At 49.5% G+C, this 19,906-nt stretch overlaps 1 protein-coding gene across 1 annotated transcript in view; it reads right to left on the bottom strand.

Annotated features, from left to right (window-relative positions):
- The window catches only part of SLX9 (SLX9 ribosome biogenesis factor), a 49,324-nt gene extending 31,676 nt beyond the window's left edge, over positions 1 to 17,648 (bottom strand). The window contains exons 1-2 of the mRNA XM_057412306.1: positions 17,504 to 17,648; positions 15,683 to 15,791 (exon numbers count right to left, since the gene is read on the bottom strand). Coding sequence (XP_057268289.1) covers positions 15,683 to 15,791; positions 17,504 to 17,629 — 235 coding nt within the window. The 5' untranslated portion in view covers positions 17,630 to 17,648. The remainder of the gene's footprint in view (positions 1 to 15,682; positions 15,792 to 17,503) is intronic.
- Positions 17,649 to 19,906: the final 2,258 nt, after the last annotated feature.

Below are 19,906 nucleotides of genomic sequence, written 5' to 3'. Positions count from 1 at the left end.
GCACATACAGGGGACTGCAGTGCTAACATAAAGTAAGAGGGAGACACCCAGGAAAGCCTTCCAAATTGTTTGTGACATGTATTTGACCTCCAGCCCCCAGCTCACTGCTTAGCTTTGCCTGCACGTAGTTGAGCAACAACCAGCACACAGGATCAGCACTGCAGAATGCTGCTGGAGCCTCTCTGCCTGTTCTAACCCTCTTTTTGCAGCACAAAGAGCAATTTTCAAAACTGGAAGGCATCTGAAGAATGGAGCTAGACAAATAATCACCTGGGGAAGCACAAGGCATGTAATCCATGCTCCTCTGGTCTATGACGTTCAAGGACAGACTGGACAGAGCCTTGGGCGACACGTTCTAGTGTGAGGCATCCCTGCCCATGGCAGGCGGCTGGAACTGGATGATCTTAAGGTACTTTCCAACCAAACCAGTCTGTGATTCTATGGTGAAGGTAACTCAGTCCCAGTATCAAGCACCCACTGCAGGTCAGTGTCTGCTGCACCCAGGTACCCGCTCCTGCCCATCAGGAGCACACAGCCCTCCCATCTCAAAGAGCTGACAAGTTATGTCCTGACCAGAAACAAGCACTATAAAACTGACTACAATTCATAAGGAAATGCTACACCACAAAATCAGGACTGGAGATGCCAAGCAGAAGCCCCTAAAGCACAGTCAAAGTTGACCCAGTGTCTGCACGAAGACTGTATGATCGTAACAGCCCTCTAACCTTGAAAAGGTCTTACTAATTCTAGCATTCCAATGTGACACTGTGAACTACCTTTTCTTTTGTGCTGGTGATGGTGATTACACTCCAATGAGCCCAACCCATGAAAACACTCATACCAGGAGGTACCCAAGCACCTCAAGGCTCCTTCCTTCCTTCCTCACGGGTTCACAGACTGCCCTGCAGGTGGAACTGGTCCAAACATGGCTTCACCTCCTCCTACAGCCTCTGACATTTCTGGTGGCTGATGCTTCTGTGCTGTCTCAACTGCTCTTCTGCTTCAGCAAACACTTTAGAGCACCCAAAAGCCCTGAGGCACCAATATCATCACCAGCTCTGCCATCTTATGCAACACACGACACTCCCACAGCATCTTTCCCCCGGACAGCCCCACGTCCACTCCCCTGCTCCTCTTCTGCTTGGCTCCTGGCGACACACAGGCACCATCCTGCAGCTTCACCGAGCCCCTCAACAGACCACGGTGAGCATTACCTCACTACAGACCTCCTACAGCATTCCTCATCTCTTGCCAAAGCTGGGTTTGACCACTCTGCAGGGACACAAGACCATTTCCTTCTTTTCAAACAAGTCTCAAATTAGAGCAAGCCACTCTGCTCCAATATGCCCATATGGCTCACTTCAGTGAAGATGAAATCTTAATCAAAATGAAAAATCAAGATCTGGGCTCCTCCAGGGGATGCAGAAGCTGTTTTTTTATCTCCATCCCTTCACTTCCCCTTTTCTCAATGCAAAACTTGCAGGACAGGAATATCCTGGAACAACATTCTCCTGGTAGGATCTGTTCTAAAGCATGCAGGTTTTCAGTGACTCCAGGGCTCCATCACTTTGCACTTCATGCTCTCTGCACCCTGCCAGCAGCACAAACACGATACCAAGCGTCAGCAAACAGCACTTACACTGCACCTGCACTGGCAAGAATGGGTGCTCTCACCACAGCCCCATCTACCCAGTGCAGCCATGAGATATGTTGCAAGAACAAAAAGTAAACAAGGGGTAGGGAAGGACCAAACCCTGGTAGTCGCTCCTCTGACACTCCCTGCTGTCAGCTTGCAGAGCTGCCAGACATTGGGCATTGCCTTGACCTTATCAGGTCTGGAACTATAGCACCAAACCAGAGCCTTGAGACCTACCTGTCCCCTTACCTCCCTGTGCTTCAGTATCGCCAGACACACAGGGGAACATGGTCTGGCATTGCTCCTGGAAAGAAAGGGCTCCTCCAACAAAAAAAAAAATCTATCTTGCCATTCCTGAGCAGTAGTCTTTGAGGCTCACCATGCCTAAAATACAGCTGCTGAGAACACCCGCATCCCCAACAAAATACTGTGTTAGGTCATAGGATCACAGAGTGGTTTGGGTTAGAAGGGACCTTAAAGCCCATCCAGTTCCAGCCCTGTGCCATGGGCAGGGACACCTTTCACTAGAGCACATTGCTCCAAGCCCCTGTGTCCAAGCTGGCCTTGAACACTGCCAGGGATGGGGCAGCCACAGCTTCTCTGGGCACCCTGTGCCAGTGCCCCAGCACCCTCACAGGGAAGAGCTTCTGCCTAAGAGCTCATCTCCATCTCCCCTGTTCTGGCAGGTTAAAGCCATTCCCCTTGTCCTGGCCCTACAGGCCCTTGTCCAAAGCCCCTCTCCAGGTTTCTTGCAGCCCCTTTAGGCACTGGATCTGCTCTGAGGTCTCCCCTGAAGGAGCCTTCTCTTCTCCAGCCCCTGCAGCATCTCCGTGTCCTCCTCTGGCCTCACTCCAACAGCTCCATGTCTTTCTCTTTTATCCTACTGACAGGGTATTAAATTTACCTAATGGACCAAGAGCTGCCAAGCACTGCGAGACATTTTTCTGGCTTTGTTCAGCTTTCCTTTCCTGATGAGGACCTGCCTTTACTGAGGTGTCACAGCGAAGACACGAAGAAATGCCAGCTTGCCAGTGGATCCCGAAGTGAGAGTTCAAAGCACAATCTGGACTTCCCCAGGAGGTGGGACTGATCCAAGCCACTGCAGCAGGAATGTTTGCCAGTATCAAGAAGGCTGTTTCATCTTAGTGGTTTGCAGGCTTGGATACTGCCATCCTAAAAAATAATGTATGACAGAAAGCAGCAGCTAGGTACACCCTGCTGTGCTGAAGCCCCAACATTTGAGGAACCTACAGCTATGTGCCCCTATGGGGGGACACGTGATCCTTCAGGTAGGGCAGAGGGAGATGTGGAAATACGCAGGATGTGATAACACCAAACACATTCTGGGAAAGGGAAGGAGGTGCTGTGTCTCCCCGTGCCAATCCTCATGCTCCACTGCCCTAGGCCAAGGAGCTTCAGGAAGAGGAGGATTCACCAAAGCTTCACAAGGTACAAAACCTACCTGGACATCTTTTGAAATACTCATTTGCTTCCAAGTTTTACTTCCACAGAGGCCCTTGCAAAATCAGAGCCATCTGTTGGAAACCAACTGCTGATGCTGATGATGGAAATGCTGAATCCATTTTTCCTGCTATTCCAGCTGCCTAGAAGCAGCTCACACACCCCAGAAAGGTCAACAGTGTACAAAACATTGCAGTGAAGTTGTGCACTGGAGATGTTTGCTCCTAGTGAGTATTTGGACGTGCTGAAGCCAGAAACACACAAGCTGCAACATCAAACAACACTACAGCCTTCTCCTATCAATGTTACATAATAAATAATGCATTTAAGTGTTGTGATGTTGGGCTCCAAATCCCCGCCTCATTGAGCCTTTAAACATTGGGCCGTAATTATTTTTAGTATTTAGAATAGAGAGTACTATCAGATCCCATTTAAAGCTTACTCTCAGATGAAGCAAGACTGGTTCTTAAACGCTTTCTTCAAGCAGAAAAAGGTGGCAGCAGCAGCTGGGGTAGAGCAAACAAATCAATAGATGCATATGGACATATAGGTCACACAAGAATTAGGCTGAGGGAAAAACAAGTTAGCTGTGCAACTTGGCTGCTTTTCCACATATGGTGCTAGCCATTTGCGGTTTAAGCTTTGAGGAGCTCCACTTTGTTTGAGCCTGCAACAATTCCAAGCTTCCAAGAAGCAGCTTTTTACTCTAACTCCTCTATGTTACTTTATACTGACTAACACTTTCATGTGAGCATCGCTGGCTTATACACATACTGCACTAGGAAAACCTGAAGGAGGAACTGGAAAATTGTGTTCTGTGCCCTGCAGAGCAGAAAAATATCCTTCAAAAATATAGAACTGACCTAGAAAAAGGAAGAGTTCTGCTGCTGCCCTCTAATGAGCACATCTAATATATGAAAAGAGCACTCCAACAGATACGTTCTGTTCTCCTACAGGCAAGGCCTCTTCTGCTGCAGAGCTGTCAGCAATGCAGTCACAGCTGGAGCAAGGCAGCACCTTCTACACAGCAAACGTGCAGAAAAAACATCTGAATGGACCCACAACCTATTCTGTGCTTTCCTGAGCTCAGAGTATACGGCTGTCTACTCTTCCGTTCTCTTTCCTTCCCCAAATGGAGGAGGGAAAAGGTTCCTAACTGTGACCTTCAGGACACAAGGAGGTTTATCAGCTCACCCCTGCCTGCAGCTTCCGCAAGGACTACCTTCCCTCTAAAGTTACCTCCAAAACACATTGCTGCATTCAACTTCTGCGCCCCTTGCTTGAGTCTGTCTGGATGCTGTTAGATCCAGATGCTGTCTGTCTGTCATATGTTACATCCCTTCATCCAACCTAGCAGAGAAAATTCTGTAACCTCATGGTACAGAGTTAGACCACATGTTTCACTGCCACAGAAGGCCGTGATGCTGTCAGAGGTATAGAGGTACAACAGCAACATGGAGGAATGACCTGCTTAAGTGTCACAGAATCACAGCCTTGTTTGGGCTGGAAGGAACCTTAAGGCTCATCCAGTTCCAACCCCTGCCACAGGCAGGGACACCTCCCACTAGAGCAGGGTGCTCCAAGCCCCTGTGTCCAACCTGGCCTTGAACACTGCCAGGGATGGGGCAGCCACAGCTTCTCTGGGCACCCTGTGCCAGCACCTCAGCACCCTCACAGGGAAGAGCTTCTGCCTAAGACCTCATCTCAATCTCCCCTGTTCTGGCAGGTTAAAGCCACTCCCCTTGTCCTGTCCCTACAGGCCCTTGTCCAAAGCCCCTCTCTCCACCTTTCTTGTACATTTAGCTTAGACAGTGCCCGTTGAGATTTACAGTGTTAAAAACCCCAACAAAGACCCCTAAAGCCTTACTTTCTTTCTATAAACCACTTGCCTAAAAAGCTAAACCCAGATTACATGCCTTTACCAGTTATGCCACATGTGAGCATCAATAATGCCACCTTTAAACTGGGCAAACAGATCTTCAGGTGTTGCACACATTTTGACTCAAGCATAAAGAAAACATTTGTCCATAAACTGCTCACAAAGACTCTCTGATCCTCTGTATCCTGAGTATCCCTGTGCTGAGCAAAACAGCTCTCAGCACAGGAACCAGCACCACACACATCCTGTTTCTCAAGCGTGCACGGCAGTCAGTGGTGGCCTGAAAGAAGAAGAGCTCCAGCAGAATATCATGTTTTCTTGTAACTGCAACCTGTGGGCCATCAGTGCTGCAACTGAAGGATTATCTGTGCCCCTATGAACAGGCAATACAGTTTAAACAATAAATAAAACCTTAGGCAAGCTAGACCTTTATTCCAGTAAAGGAAAACTTGCACAGAATAAATCTATAGATCCCACTTAGTCTGAATTATAGGCATAAAGTCTTGGGAGATCTACCATTAAACGCTCACCGTGTCATCCAGATAAGACCCACATTAGCAGAGACTTATCTCTTGGCAAATCAGATTTATGTAGATGACAATTTTAGTGTAGAAACCCTTGGAAAAAACAGCCAAGCAAAATAGGCTTCCTCACATGGGCATCTCCCAGGGGTGTCAGCAGAGAAAAGAGGAGGCTGACTCATTCTGCACCCCAGAAGCACATCAAGACAAGTCAGAAGGGGCAACCCAGAAGAAGACCTCTCACTGCACCCACACTGTACCAGGCTCCACCAATTTTCTAACTAGAACACCTATTAAATATTAAACTCCCAGGACATATATTTCAGAAACACCTTTGACAGCTCGACACAACTCTGTACTAATGCTGGTGACAAGAGAAGGGCGCTGACTTCCAGAGCTGTCAATCTGCCCTCTCCACAGCCAGTTCTTCATCCCTCTTGGGATTCAGTTCCTTAAGTCATGCAGTGTTAAACTGTTCTTCTCATGCCCCATGAGAGGTTTTCATGACTGGGATTCGTGCTGGGTGCAGCTCTTTGCCACCAGTGCAGAACTGTGCCTCCTCCCTCTCTCTCTGTAGCATTTATAACGTTATAACTCGATTATGCCAAAGCTGTAACATCAGAACAGCAAAGGCATGGATTTCAGTTCACAACCCTCTTTTGTAACACTGCAGCTTCAGTACTCTCCTAAGCGGGGCTGATCTATTTTTGTGTTAAGTAAGGATGTCTGACCATTTAAAACTGATTTAGCAGAATACCAGGCTAGATTAGTATCCTTTTAAAGCTTTTGGAATCAAAATCACACAGACCAAGACAGCACGACATGCAAACTACCATGCCGCATCACACCTAACCAGGAAAGCCAGGATGTACAGTGACCCCAGATTCAGCAAGCCCTTCAGCGGCACATGGGACTGACCCATTTGACCTGAAAACCACGTGCTTGAACACTCAATTTGTACAAGAGCTGCAGGAAGGCTTTGAAAAGCCCAGAGCAACACCTCAGAAGCCTCACCAAAGCAGTTCCCATTTCCTCAGTCAGCCCTCTCCTCCTCTTCACCCACTCAGCTTCAACACAGCCATAGAATCACGGAATCAACCAGGTTGGAAAAGACCTTTAAGCTCATCCAGTCCAACCATTCCCCAACACTGCCAAGGCCACCACTAACCCGTGGCACTGAGGCCTTGCCTCCACGGTGTGTGAACACTTGCAGGGATGGTGACTCCAGCACTGCCCTGGGCAGCCTGTTCCAATGCCTGAGCACCCTGTGGGGAAGGAATTGTTCCTCAGCTCCATCTAAACCTGCCCTGGTGCAGCTTGAGGCTGTTTCCTCTTGTCTTGTTACTTGGGAGAAGAGACCAGGACTAGCTCAGCACTGAGGCTCATCCATGCAATACACTTGTACGATACACTAAGCAGAAGCCAGCTCTTCTGCTGTAGCCTCTGCTGGATGCACATGGAAAAGGCAGAGTCCTCCATCGTGTATCCCTTATACCTGTGGGTGTGGAGGCAATGCAGTGGGTTTCCAGACGTGGTAATCACCTAGCAGAAGGAAAAGGAGCTCATGGATCCCACTGAGCATTGACTGTTTCTGAGGGCATCATCAAGGGTCTTCTTGGACAAGTTGGAGCATCTCAGGGAAGACTTAGAGCAGCTCCAGTGCCTAAGGGGGCTATAAGAAACCTGGGGAGGTGCTTTGGAGAAGGGCCTGTAGGGACAGGACAAGGGGGAATGGCTTTAACCTGCCAGAACAGGGGAGACTGAGATGAGCTCTTAGGCAGAAGCTCTTCCCTGTGAGGGTGCTGAGGTGCTGACACGGGGTGCCCAGAGAAGCTGTGGCTGCCCCATCCCTGGCAGTGTTCAAGGCCAGGTTGGACACAGGGGCTTGGAGCAACCTGCTCTAGTGGAAGGTGTCCCTGCCCATGGCAGGGGTTGGGACTGGATGAGCTTTAAGGTCCCTTCCAACCCAAACCAGGCTGTGGTTCTATGATCGTGGAGCTCAGCTGGGGGCTTGTAGCAGTTCTGGGCTGTTGGGGGCTGTCTTAGAGAAAAAAATGTTCTGCTGGAGCTCAGCCTGTTGGCTGCTGGCTCTGTAGGGCTTGGGCAGCTGTGAGACCTGTTTCTACAGCAGGGAGCCTCAAGGACTGAGGCAGAATCTTATGGGTTTAGGTGCTTAGCTCCCGTGGCAGAGAAGGGAGATTGCTGTAATGTGTAGAGCCTTATGTGCCCACAGCCTTGCTCAGAGCTGTTGCAGGGAGACTGGTGAACAGGGTCTTGCCTCCATGGTGTGTGAACACTTCCAGGGACGGTGACTCCAGCACTGCCTTGGGCAGCCTGCTCCAATGCCTTAGCACCCTTTGGGAAGGAATTGTTCCTCAGCTCCATCCAAACCGCCCCTGGTGCATCTTGAGGCCATTTCCTCTTGTCCCATCCCTTGTTCCTTAGGAGCAGGGCCCAGCCCCCTCCTGGCTCCATCCTCCTGTCAGGCAGTTATAGGGAGCAATAAGGTCCCCCCTGAGCCTTTTCTTCTCCAGAAACAAAGAAGAAACACATGTAAAGGCTGCTCCAAGGCAAGCATGTACCTTCTACCATTGTTAGCGGGGAGCATGACACAGCCACCACAGGAACCAGCCATAAGAAATTACAGGGATCTGACACATCGTTCAAGCTCAGAAGACTCATTTCAGGCTCTTCCCACTACGAACAGCCTCTTCTCTTTGGAGCAGATTGCAAACATCTTGGCAGCTCTGGCCACTCTGGAAAGCGTTCCTGTGTTTGTGTAGTGCTCAGTATCCATGACCACTCGCTAATTGGAGCATTTAAAAACATAACAACAAAACATTAATTTTAGGTAGAAGGACTTAGCCCCAGCTAGAGGAAGGGGAAGGAAAGAAAATGTTAATTAACTCCAGAAATATTAACCCAACTGATGCCCATGAGTTGGCAGGAGGAACTCACAACATGGAAATGGTCTATCTGCAGAAGGGAAGTCAAAGCACTTGAAGCAGTGCAAGTTTCAGACACTCATTTAGCTCTTTTCACTTAATTACACTGACTAATTAAAGTGGAGTTTCATTCAGCTCCTTTCACAGCCAGCACCATACTGCACAGTAAATGTTAAAGTGTTATTAAGCAGTGTGGAGTTTTTACTTCTTTAACAGAAATTATTATCATTTTTAAGACACGGGCACCTTTGGCTTTCAGTAGGATTGCAGCAGGATTCCCATTCCAAGCAAGTTGTTGCAACCTACAGCCTTTTGTTCTTGTAGCCCCTTTAGGCAGTGGAGCTGCTCTAAGGTTTCCCCTTGAGGAGCCTTTTCTTCTCCAGGCTGGACCAGCCCAGCTCTCTCAGCCTGGCTCCAGAGCAGAGCTGCTCCAGCCCTTGCAGCATCCCCGGGGCCCTGAGGAACATCCCCTGTCACTGGTCTCCACTTGGACATTGAGCCATAGACCACAACTCTCTGCATGCAGCCATCCAGCCAGTTCTTTATCCACCAAGTGGTCCACCTGTCAAATCCATGCCTCTCCAGTTTAGAGACAAGGATGTAGTGCAGGACAGTGTCAAATGCCCTGCAAAAGTCCAGGTAGGTGATATCAGTTGCTCTTCCCTTATCCAACACCACGGCCTCATTGTAGAAGGCCACCAAATTTGTCAGGCATGATTTGCCCTTCATGAAGCCATGTTGGTTGTCACCAATCACTCCCTTATTGCCTATGTGCCTTAGCATAGTTTTCAGGAAGATCTGCTCCATGATCCTCCCAGGGCACTGAGGTGAGACTGACTGGTCTGTAGTTCACTGGGTTTGCTTTGTTTCCTTTTTTAAATCTGGGGCTTATATTTCCCCTTTTCCAGTCAGCAGGAACTTAACCTGCCTGCCACAACTTCTCAGATAGGATAGATAATGGAGCTTGGATGCCCTGTTTGAAAGACCTGTTGATATCCACCTCACCCATGAGAATGAGAAATCCCAGCTCAAATGCCACTCAAGCAGCTGCTCCTCTTAGGGCAGCATCCATCTGCCAAACAGAGATTTTCAAGCATCTTAAACAAAAAAGATTATTTTCTAACAAGTAATACTGCAGAGGATTGCAGGTAAGCAGGCAGGTGCTTTCAGCAGGACCATATGAGTGTAGATTGAGATGAGCTCTTAGGCAGAAGTTCTCCCCTGGGAGAGTGTTGAGGCACTGGCACAGGGTACCCAGAGAAGCTGTGGCTGCCCCATCCTTGGCAGCATTTAAGGCCTGGGGCAACCTGCTCTAGTGGAAGGTGTCCCTGCCTGTGGCAGGGGTTGGAACTGGATGAGCTTTAAGGTTCCTTCCAAACCAAACCATTCAACGTTAAAATCATTTCAGTGCCACGCCACCAAGGGCATCACCAATAGGTACCTGACTGACACCACTTTAAGGGAAAGCATTTCAACACTCCCCAAAGTCACACAGACCAAAGCCTGGGCAGCTTTGCCCAGAGACAGATGGAACAGGAACATCTTGTCACTGCGGACTAGCAGAGCACGTCGCATTTTACACACACATTGGAGATGCTACAGCTGCTCCTTGCAGGCCACTCGCTGTCAGCATCAGTTTGCACCCCTCTCCATCTGAAGAGGGCTACAGTGGGGAACAGCTTGAGCAGAGTGCTCTAAAACAAACACAAGACACGCATGACAACTGCCAACACGGAATGAGATGCTGAAGAAAAGCAACAGCAGTGGAATTGTTAAGATGCAGCAGCTTTCCACACTGCAGACATGGTAAACGACCACCATAAGCCGATTTTAAAACACCCCAAAAAGCAGCAAAGGCTTAAAAGTGGTATTCAGAAAGGATGTGTTCATTAAAACAAAATAACCCCCAAAACCAAACAGGAACCCCCTTCACGAAGCCAGGCACTACACAATAGCCAGGAAGGCACAACTAAAGGGGATGGCAAGCAGCAGGCTGTCCAGAAGGTGAAAGAGAAGCCCAAAATGAAGGCAATAGAAAGGGTGCCAACGTCTTTGCTCTGTTCACGTCACTAAAAATCTGCATAAAGAAGGTGGACAGTGCTAGGATTAGACGCAACAGGAGGGCAGACTCACACCATGCACCACAGAGGAACACAGCCAACATCTTCCCAGCAGAAGCAACCTGCTCCTACCAACAGCACAGCTCCAGGACTTTCAAAGAAGCATTTCATGAAGAAACGTCCTCAGGGATGAGGACAGAAGTGGAAGAACTGTAATACTGAAAGGGCACAAACAAACAGACATTCAGTGATTCTACCATTCTATGAACAGAAAGGAGTAAGTTATGGAACACAAAGGTTAGCATCCTGTCAGAGCTGTAATTCTTCAAGCAACACAGCAGTGGCAACCCTGATTCCAGACACTGCAGGAACAGTGATGCTGAAGAGGACGGGTCTCACCTGGATTCTGGCACACCACCCATTACAAGCAAAAACCAGAAAAGTAAATCATGTCCCATGAAGTTAGTGCACAGCAGAACCATGACACCAACCAACCACAGCTTTTCTGCTTCTCATTTAAGGCTACGAAAGGAGAACAGAATTGGACAAGTGGCTGCAGAGCGCAAAGAGAAGGAAGCAGGTATGTGACAGACACAGCTAATCTGGAACACCAGAACAGAAGCTGAGGTGCAAACCAGAAGGACACAAGCACTGACTCTGAAGAGGAAGGCTTGGTAACAAAAGGAAATCAAGAGTATGTAAGAAAGGGGCAAAGCAAGGCTGTACATGGCTTCCAGACTCCAGCAATTCCAAGCTATCAGGTTCCTGCTTGCCCTGATTTATTCTCTCCTGTCTCTGCATTTCTTCCGCAGGAAAAGGGACTCCCTTCTTTGTCAGATACTCAGCAATTTCACACCTCCACTCCCCTCTGTGTCACTGACAGATGAACCCATGCTGTAAGACACTGTCATCAGAGGACAAAACTCTCAAGATACAAAGGGATAACTCGGAGATACTACAGCATGCCTGAAAGTCCCCTCTATTTTCACATCCCAGTGTGCAGATCCAGGCTTGGTACAGAATCAGACTCACAGAGTGGTCTGTGTTGAAAGAGACCTTCAGAGATCATTTAGCCTAAACCCCCTTTCACCTTTCACCAGGTTGCTCCAAGCCCCTCTGTCCAACCTGACCTTGAACACAGACAAGGATGGGGAAGCCACAGCTTCTCTGGGCACCCTGTGCCAGAGCCTCACAGCCCTCATTGTAAAAAATGTCTTCTTTATGTCCAATCTAAATCTACCTTATGGTGTCCTTGGGGACCCCTAACTGGTCTGGGGCCAAAGGCAGCAAATGGCTTTAATCCATGCATCAAATCACATTTTCCTGGCTCACCACTAGCACAGGAGAAGCTAAAGCAATCTGCAGGAAAAGCTACTCTTGGCACAACCTCAGAAACCAAGGTGACCAGCTAAGGTTTTGCAAGCAATTCTGACCTGGTAGCACTTGCTGCCATTGCCCTTTTGCTTTCCCAACAATGCATCTTGTCAGAGTGCCCTTTTGCAGACGCTGAAAATAAAGCAGGAAGATGCCAGTCTAGTTGTTCATCCCATTCCACAACTGGTTCATCATCTGCTCCCAAAAACGCCAGACATTCCCAGGCAACTGGTTTGCCACACTTACGCTTGAACAGGACTTTGCTTCAAGGGGCAAATACTAGGGAAGGAAACCTAAAGCAGGGATTAAAAAAGGGAAGAAAAAGGGGGGAAAAAAAAAGCAAACACACACACGCACTCCCCCCGCATAAGACAGGCCATTATTTCTGACTGACTTGGAAGCACTTAATTCCCACGCTACAGAGGCTCACCCACAGGAGATTTATTCCCTCACACTAGTAGCAGAGGTCCTCACATGGATTAGATTATGGCAAAGCATTTGATTTACATTACGTCAGTGACTAAGTAAAATACACTGATGAAAAGCAATCACTGATCAAGCTCCTGGACTTAGCTCCAGTGTTCACAGTGATGTTGCTGGCTTTTGTTACCTATTAGCGTGTGGATATCATCCGGAATCTGGTGTTGAGATGAGCTAATGATTAAAGACAAAAAGCAGAACAGAAGAAAGCAGTTGCAGCAGGTCTTCTTCACAGTATGACACGGCTCAGAGCTCCCCATATTAAAATACTTCCCATCTTGGACCACTGGCTTTCTACCATCACACATGCAAGCCTCACCAAATATTAATTCCATTTCTCTGTTACAGTTCCACCCTTTCCCTCTCATGCTGCCGCAATCATTGATGCCAGAACAGCCTAAGCTGATACCTCACCCCAACCAAAACAAGCACACTTAATCAGTCGCGTATCTAAGGGAAGCAACAAGACCATTACCATGAGAGCAGCAGATACTTCTAGTGTTGCACCCTGCCTCCACCAGCTGTACCAGGAATCCTCAGGAAAATGTTGGCAAGAACCAACACCACCAGATTATCCTCCCAAAACAAGGAACTCCTTCATTCTCCTTTCAGCCCCAGCACACACCTGCGCAGGCAGACACAACCACTCATGTTAACCAACATGCCAACCCTGCTAGAGATGCTAAACTTTCCAACTTGAGAAGGATCCTTCTCCCTCTTCCCTCAGAATAACCACAGCCAACCTTGTTTACGAAATTGAGGAAAGGTAAGGGGACAAAAGGTATAGAAAAAGTGCTCCTGGCTTGCTCTTCCCCCTATACCACCACCTCTTCCAAGAGCAACTCTTGTCCCTGCACCATGCTCTGAGGAAACCAGGCAGGCTTTTCAGGTCTCTTCTACTGATCCAGCCAGCCACTACCCTCTCTTAAACAGTAAGGGGGGGGTACAGACATGTGGAGCCACAAGCCAATGTCACCACCTATTCTTCCTTAGTTTTCCAGCAATAAGCAATCTCTCAACCTCACACATCCTTCTAGGCCAGCTCCACATCTGACAGCTTCATAGTTAGCAGAAGGCACTCCAGCTCACGGAACTTTGGTGCTCAGGCTCTGTCAAGACAAAAGTTGGGCCCCTTGTTCAAGCACAAAGCCAAAATGTGGAAGACCAAGTGGGGAAAGGAACATGGCAGGATAGTAGAAGGACAGTCAAATATTTTACCCAGAAATACCTTTGTGCTGCAATGCCATGAAAGCATTACCAGCATGCAGTAAGATGCTGGCTTTCTGGGAACTACACCTCCAAAAGCAGAGGGATGCAGGATCTAAGGAGGAGAGATAAAAGAGCAAAAACCCACAGCAACCAGCAGAGTAACCGAGAGCGTTTCCTGTCAGGTCCAACCCCTGTAACTGATCCCTTGTTTCACTTATGCCCTGCAAGCCTCTGTAAGTCCTCACTGATGTTTTCCTGGCTGTCCCTAAAGTGTCACAGCACAAGACCAGACTGTAACACAAAACAGATACCAGTAACCTTAGATAATGTGAAGCAATCCTAGGAGTGCACGCACACACACAGGAGGACAAAGATACCACCTTTCTCAACTGCCACACATTCCTGGGCAGAATAAAATCCTCAGCTGTGAAAAGCACAGGAGACAGAGAAATACAGCCTACCTACAGTCTGCCAAGTTGACCTTCTCAGAGCTTGAAATGCAAGTGGGAGAGAGACATTTTTTTGTCTTGCTATTAAATCTAAAAATAACAATGTGTAGGAGAATCCTACCCTCCTGCCCTGCGCACAGAGCTAATGGGGGTGGGAGGAAAGTGGGGATGAGGGTTGGAGTCAAGTTGAATTTGCTGCTGAACAGGCCCTCAGCTGACCAGGGATCCCAGGAGACAAAGCAGAGCCTGCCTAGAATCTCTTTTCTAACTCCAGGGTGTCTGCTATTGTATGCACAGCCTAGTTACAGTTCACTGACTTAACACAAAAAATGAATTGATTTCCATAATGAAAAGGCCTCCACATGGCTCTAGAATGATACAAAAAGAAAGGGCAGAGCAGCTTGGGAAGATTTGAGAACAAAATCAAACCACTTTTTGCCTCGTTGAGCTGCAGTTTTGGGCCCCCAGACAAACAGCTATTTTTAGCTGATCATCTGGAAAGTGCAAGGCAGCACAAAGCATTGGGGTCAGCATCACTGCAGGCAGCCAGCACACAGCCTCAAGAGAGGGTTAAATGTAGTCACACACCACACATCTGCATCATCAGCACTTGCAGAGGGACCAGAGGCACAGAGCTATTTATAAAGCAGATCTGTGCAGCTGCAGCCTGCAGTGAAAGATAAGGACTGCAGGCTGTCAGCCCTCAACATGCTCATTTAATTAAAGAGATGGCTATGTTTACGTGCACACATGTATGCACACATGTCCTTTTCCCAGGAGAGGTACAAACAATGAGCTCAGTGTTGGAAAACAAGGCATTTCACAAAGGTTTCTGTGTAGAGGGCAAGCACCCCCAGCAAATGCGTCCTCGCACAACCTTCCCATTCCCCGACACTGTGACTAAATGTGACTGATGGGCTGTGGCCACTGGAGCTCAGGTAACCGCTAGCCTTGAGGTGGTTACTGGGTTGCTTTGTAGCCCTGGACAGGAAAACAAAGTCACTGTAGTGGTATTAATCTGCATGGAAAGAAGAGATTCGGTTTGTAAGCAAGGTATTTGTCAGTCTCATGTCTTCTGCATCAGGACAGATTTGTGTGCCATCAGTTTCCATTTTGAGATGAAACGGAAAACCAGTTTCAGACTCAAAGCCCTGTCTGCCACTAAGCAGGGTGCATTTCCTTGTGGGATTAGAAAACAATACCCTCTATCACCACCTCACCATTCCCACTTTACTCCCCGTAATCCTTGGCGAGCTGAACTCTCCTGCCAGAAGACCTAGAAACAGCAATGGACAGGAGAAAACGGGTGGCAATCAGCCTGCTGTGGATAAAGCACTACTGATGCACAACAAGCAACTAGCTGGCAAAACAGAGTATGAATGGCAGCTGCTGGTGAGGCAGAAGCAGCTGCGGAGGAAGCCTGGAGATCAGCTCACAGCCTGGGCTCTGCTGTCCTCTCAGCCCCTGAGGACTAGGAGCCTAATTCCCCACCCCACACATATGCCATTCTGCTTCCTCCAATGCCAAACAGAAACCTGTTGGAAAAGCTCCTGCAGGAACACAGGGAGCTGTGGTTTGGGTTCAGTTCTGACAGCCACTGCAGAATACAGTCCTCGGTGTCTTTGCTCAAAACTTAACCAGGCACTCATTCACAATACAACAACAAACCTGTTCTGGAGGAAATGATGCTTCTGGAGTCCAAGTCAAGGTTCTTGACAAGTGTATCAGGGTCAATCTTCAGCCCGGAAAAAACACCAGAAGGTGAGAAGTCCCAGTCCTTACCCAAAAGAAACATGAAGCAGGAGTCAGTACAAATACCACAAGACACATTCACTAAAACAAAAACGAACCCCAGCACCTTCCAGACAGGAGGGTGCCTCTGAGCAGGCAGGGGTAGGTAAGTCACCCCACTGGCCAGAACCCCGCAAGCTCTTCCACACAGAAGGAAGCTTCACAAAGTCATGCTTCAGACTGTCTTATTCCTAACAGATACCTGCCTCAAACCAAGCTCACCTGAATTCTGGTCTTAATGTGAATGGTATCCTTAGGAAAAGCCAGATTTATTACAGGTGAATGACAATACAAATAAGCAACAAATGAGCAGATTAGGGGCCTAAATCCTAAATCAGTGGACATTAAGCAGATTCAGTGACTACCAGCAACTTAACCAAATCTTCAGAATCCAGTTCCTTTAAGCACACAATAGCTCTCTAAGTCCTAAGCTTTGCGGTAGCTTCTCTGGTTGGCTTGGAATTGATTACTTTAGTTAGCTAGCACTGACACATAATTCATAGTGGTACAAAACCAGCTGTATATGGCACAGTCTGTTCCTCCCTGTTTAAAAGGAAAGCTGTAGGTGCACAAAAAGCATTTACTGCTGTTCTGCGTCCTTGCTGCTGGGAGACTGGGGGAGGCAACCAGCTTTAGCCTTAACTGTGTTATTAATAACACAGCTGGTGAAGCCAGACATGGCCCAAATCTCCTAAACGACTGTGTATAAACTGTGTGTAAATGACTGTGTATAAACAGCTCATGTCCACCTGCCCTAATCTGGAACTGAAGAGAACCAGCACAAAATGAGCCAGGCAGGTCTAACCCCTCCACTCCCAATGCATGCTGATGGCTGCCATAACTACCAGCACATGGCACATCCATCCCCATGCCTGATGCTGAGAAGCATGCTGGGAAGCTGGTGGTGCACAAGCAGGACCTTGCACTAGAGCTCTGAAGCTTCAGGCTCCCTTGTTCTGCCTGCTGTGACCAGCAGTGTCCTTAATCACCATGAGAAGTGTGTTGACAAGTGGTGTGAGGCCCAGCACAGTGCCACAGCAGCTTCAAGGCCACAAGCACAGCACTGAGGGTGTGACTTTTCGAAGCAGGAAAAGGAGACTAGGCTTCAGGAAACAATGTCACAGAATGGTTTGGGTTGGAAGGGACCTTAACGCTCATCCTGCTCCAACCCCTGCCACAGGGCAGGGACACCTTCCACTAGAGCAGGGTGCTCCAAGCCCCCGTGTCCAACCTGCCCTTGAACACTGCCAGGGATGGGGCAGCCACAGCTTCTCTGGGCACCCTGTGCCAGCACCCTCACAGGGAAGAGCTTCTGCCTAAGAGCTCATCTCAATCTCCCCTGTTCTGGCAGGTTAAAGCCATTCCCCTTGTCCTGTCCCTACAGGCCCTTGTCCAAAGCCCGTGTCACCATTTCAGTTAACTCCTGCCCCTATGAAGACTGCCAGCTCCCACCAACGCTTCACCAGGTCCAGGACCAAAGGGCACCCTCAGACACCCTGCGAGGCCACACCAGGGCACCCGCGAGGCTTCTGCGCCCGTGGCAGCCGCCGTGCGGAGATTCCAAGAGCTCAAGGACCGAACAGAGCTGCGGCCTTCCCGGTGCAGGCGGGGGAGCACGGCCTCAGCCGCCGGGATACACCCATCCGTCGGGATAGGCGATACCACGGCCCCACGTGTCACCACCCCGCTCCCCGTTACCTTGCCCGCCGCCGCATTCCAGCCGCCGGGGCCGGGTTGGGGCTCGGGCAGCGGCAGCGGATCCTTGGCGGGCCAGGGCCGGGGGGCGGCGCGGTGCAGCCGCGGACGTTTGACCTTCCCCACCATGGCGGCGGCGCGGCGGAAGGAAAGAGGCGGGCAGGCCTGAGCTGAGCCCCGCCTGCTGCGGGGCGGCCCCGACCGGGGAGGGCTGGAGCCGGGAGGCGGCCTTGCGTCCCTGGCAGTGTTGAAGGCCAGGTTGGACGGGGTTTAGAGTACCCTGCTCTAGTGGAAGGTGTCCCTGCCTGTGGCAGGGGTTGGAACTGGGTGAGCTTTAAGGTCCCTTCCAACACAGACCATTCCATGAACCCGGGAAGCACACGTGTAGCTGCCCCAGCCAGGCCACCCTGCAGCTGGTAACTCTGAAACCTAATGGTGGCATCTTAAGTGACACCGGTCGCTTTGGAGGGCAGCCTGGGGGTTAATCACCTTCAGGCCTCCAGTGGCTCCTGGAAACAGCCAGGGGGTGTCAACCAGTGTGGTTGTGTCAAATCTAGAGGCTCTACAACACAGTTAAGATCTGGTGTAAGCCCCTGAAAGAGCTGAGGCCTCTTGGTAGCCCTAACTGGAGACCAAGGTGCATGGCAGGACAAGAAATGAACTCTGAAACACACCGCCAGAAGTTATGTCCATAGTTAGAACAGCAGAAAAGACGTGACCAGCCCCTCTGGGCCCCAGGCACGTGTCTGACCATGCAGGCACGGATGGACCAGGTGGAGACCCCTCACAAAACAGCCTCAGCCCTACCTGCACCGTTCCACGCACACAAAGGGGTGAAAGTCATCCTAATGCTGCTTGCTCCAGCCCTGGCTTGATCCTGCTTGGACATCGTGCTGTGTGCGGTTGTGAAAGCATGGACACAATGTTAGAGTAACTGCTCATTGGCTAATAGTAGTAAATGTAGTAGTAATGTGGTAAATATGCATAATTTTAACCCATCATGCTAAGCACTGATATGCTGGAGGCAGGGCATTTCAAAACACACAATGTGTTAAGGGTCCTATGGGAATTGTTAGGGATAATGCTTTGTTGTGGACATCCATTCAAGGCCAAAGCTGCAAGACAGCATGAGGAACAGCTCAGGAGGAACTGGGAGTACTCCAGCAAGCTTCAGCCTTGGGCCCCAAGAGCCCATGAGGTACCCATTCTGCTCCGTTGCTCCCGCTCAGGAGGCTCCCAGCTCTCCCACCCTTCCATCACGGCCAGTGGGAACAGAGTGCTTTGACAAACCTGATGGAATAATTGAACAGAGCAGCCCGATAAAGACCTTACACAATACAAAAGGGAAAATTACCGCAGCTCATCTCACTCAAGCACATTTTCTTCCCCCAGACCTGCAACCAGCAACACCTGCGAGAAGCCCCACCAGTTTTCCCAGCTTCACCCACTCCAGGATTAGGGGTTTATGGCAGCATCCAGCTGCAGCCACGGTTCCAACCCAAACCATCCTATGGTTCCTGGCAGGGCTGTCCTCAGCTCCATCCCCACTGTATGCCATGCCAGCCAGGCAAGAGCTGCTCCAACACTCCCATCGTGCTGCAAGAATTGCTATGACGGTCTCTTGCTACAACCAGCACCTTGGCTGCAATAAAACCAGGCCAGAGCTCTGTTGTCAAAGCCTCTGACCCACGGGGCATCCATCAGGGCTCAGAATCACTGCTAGCACTGTGATGCTCTGCCTGCTGCAAAGATAAACGCAGCTCCATAACTAAGGCAAGCAGCCAGTAAACTGCATTGGTGTCTTACAATGCATTGTGGACACTCAATGTTAGCCTGCTGGAAGGGGAACCTAAAGAGCAGTTAACAAAAGGTTCACATTAACTACCTTCAAAAAGCCCCCAAAACTACAATCCTGTACATTTCCTAAATAGCTGGTTTCTCTCTACTTAGGGAAGTGTTGGTAAAGGTGTGTTGGAGGAGTTATTGCAGCCTGCACAACACAATGTGAAGGCTGCTTAAAGAAAACCCCATACAGCCCTGAGCTGTGCCACAGCAAGAAGGGCGCCAGCATCCTCTGCCAAACAAGGAGACCTCACTACCCTGGCAGTGAGCCCTGACACATGGAGAGCCAGCTCCCCATCTTCTTCGCACCCAGGAACCAGGTCCCAAAGGAGTCAGTTTCCCTTACTACCAGCTTTACTTGTTCACTGGGGGCCCATGCTGGTGAAAGGTTAAAAGTGGGGCAAAAACCAGGGGGTTTTGGTAGGGTCCATGTCCAAGGTGAAGGAGGAGAGCTGCAGACCCCCCAGTGCAGCTCAGGGGAGAGATGAGCCCCAGCACTGGGGGGCAGGATGCTTTCACAGGGATTTGATTGGGTTTTGGAGGGGAACGCACCCTCCCACACCC

The sequence above is a fragment of the Pezoporus wallicus genome, unplaced genomic scaffold (genome assembly GCF_028554395.1).
Source record: "Pezoporus wallicus isolate ANWC-B61680 ecotype Strahan unplaced genomic scaffold, APGP_CSIRO_Pwel_v1 contig_6566, whole genome shotgun sequence".
In the NCBI taxonomy this organism is placed as follows: domain Eukaryota; kingdom Metazoa; phylum Chordata; class Aves; order Psittaciformes; family Psittacidae; genus Pezoporus; species Pezoporus wallicus.
Note: the sequence above shows the minus strand (reverse complement) of the source record. Positions and strands in the feature narration are given on the sequence as shown.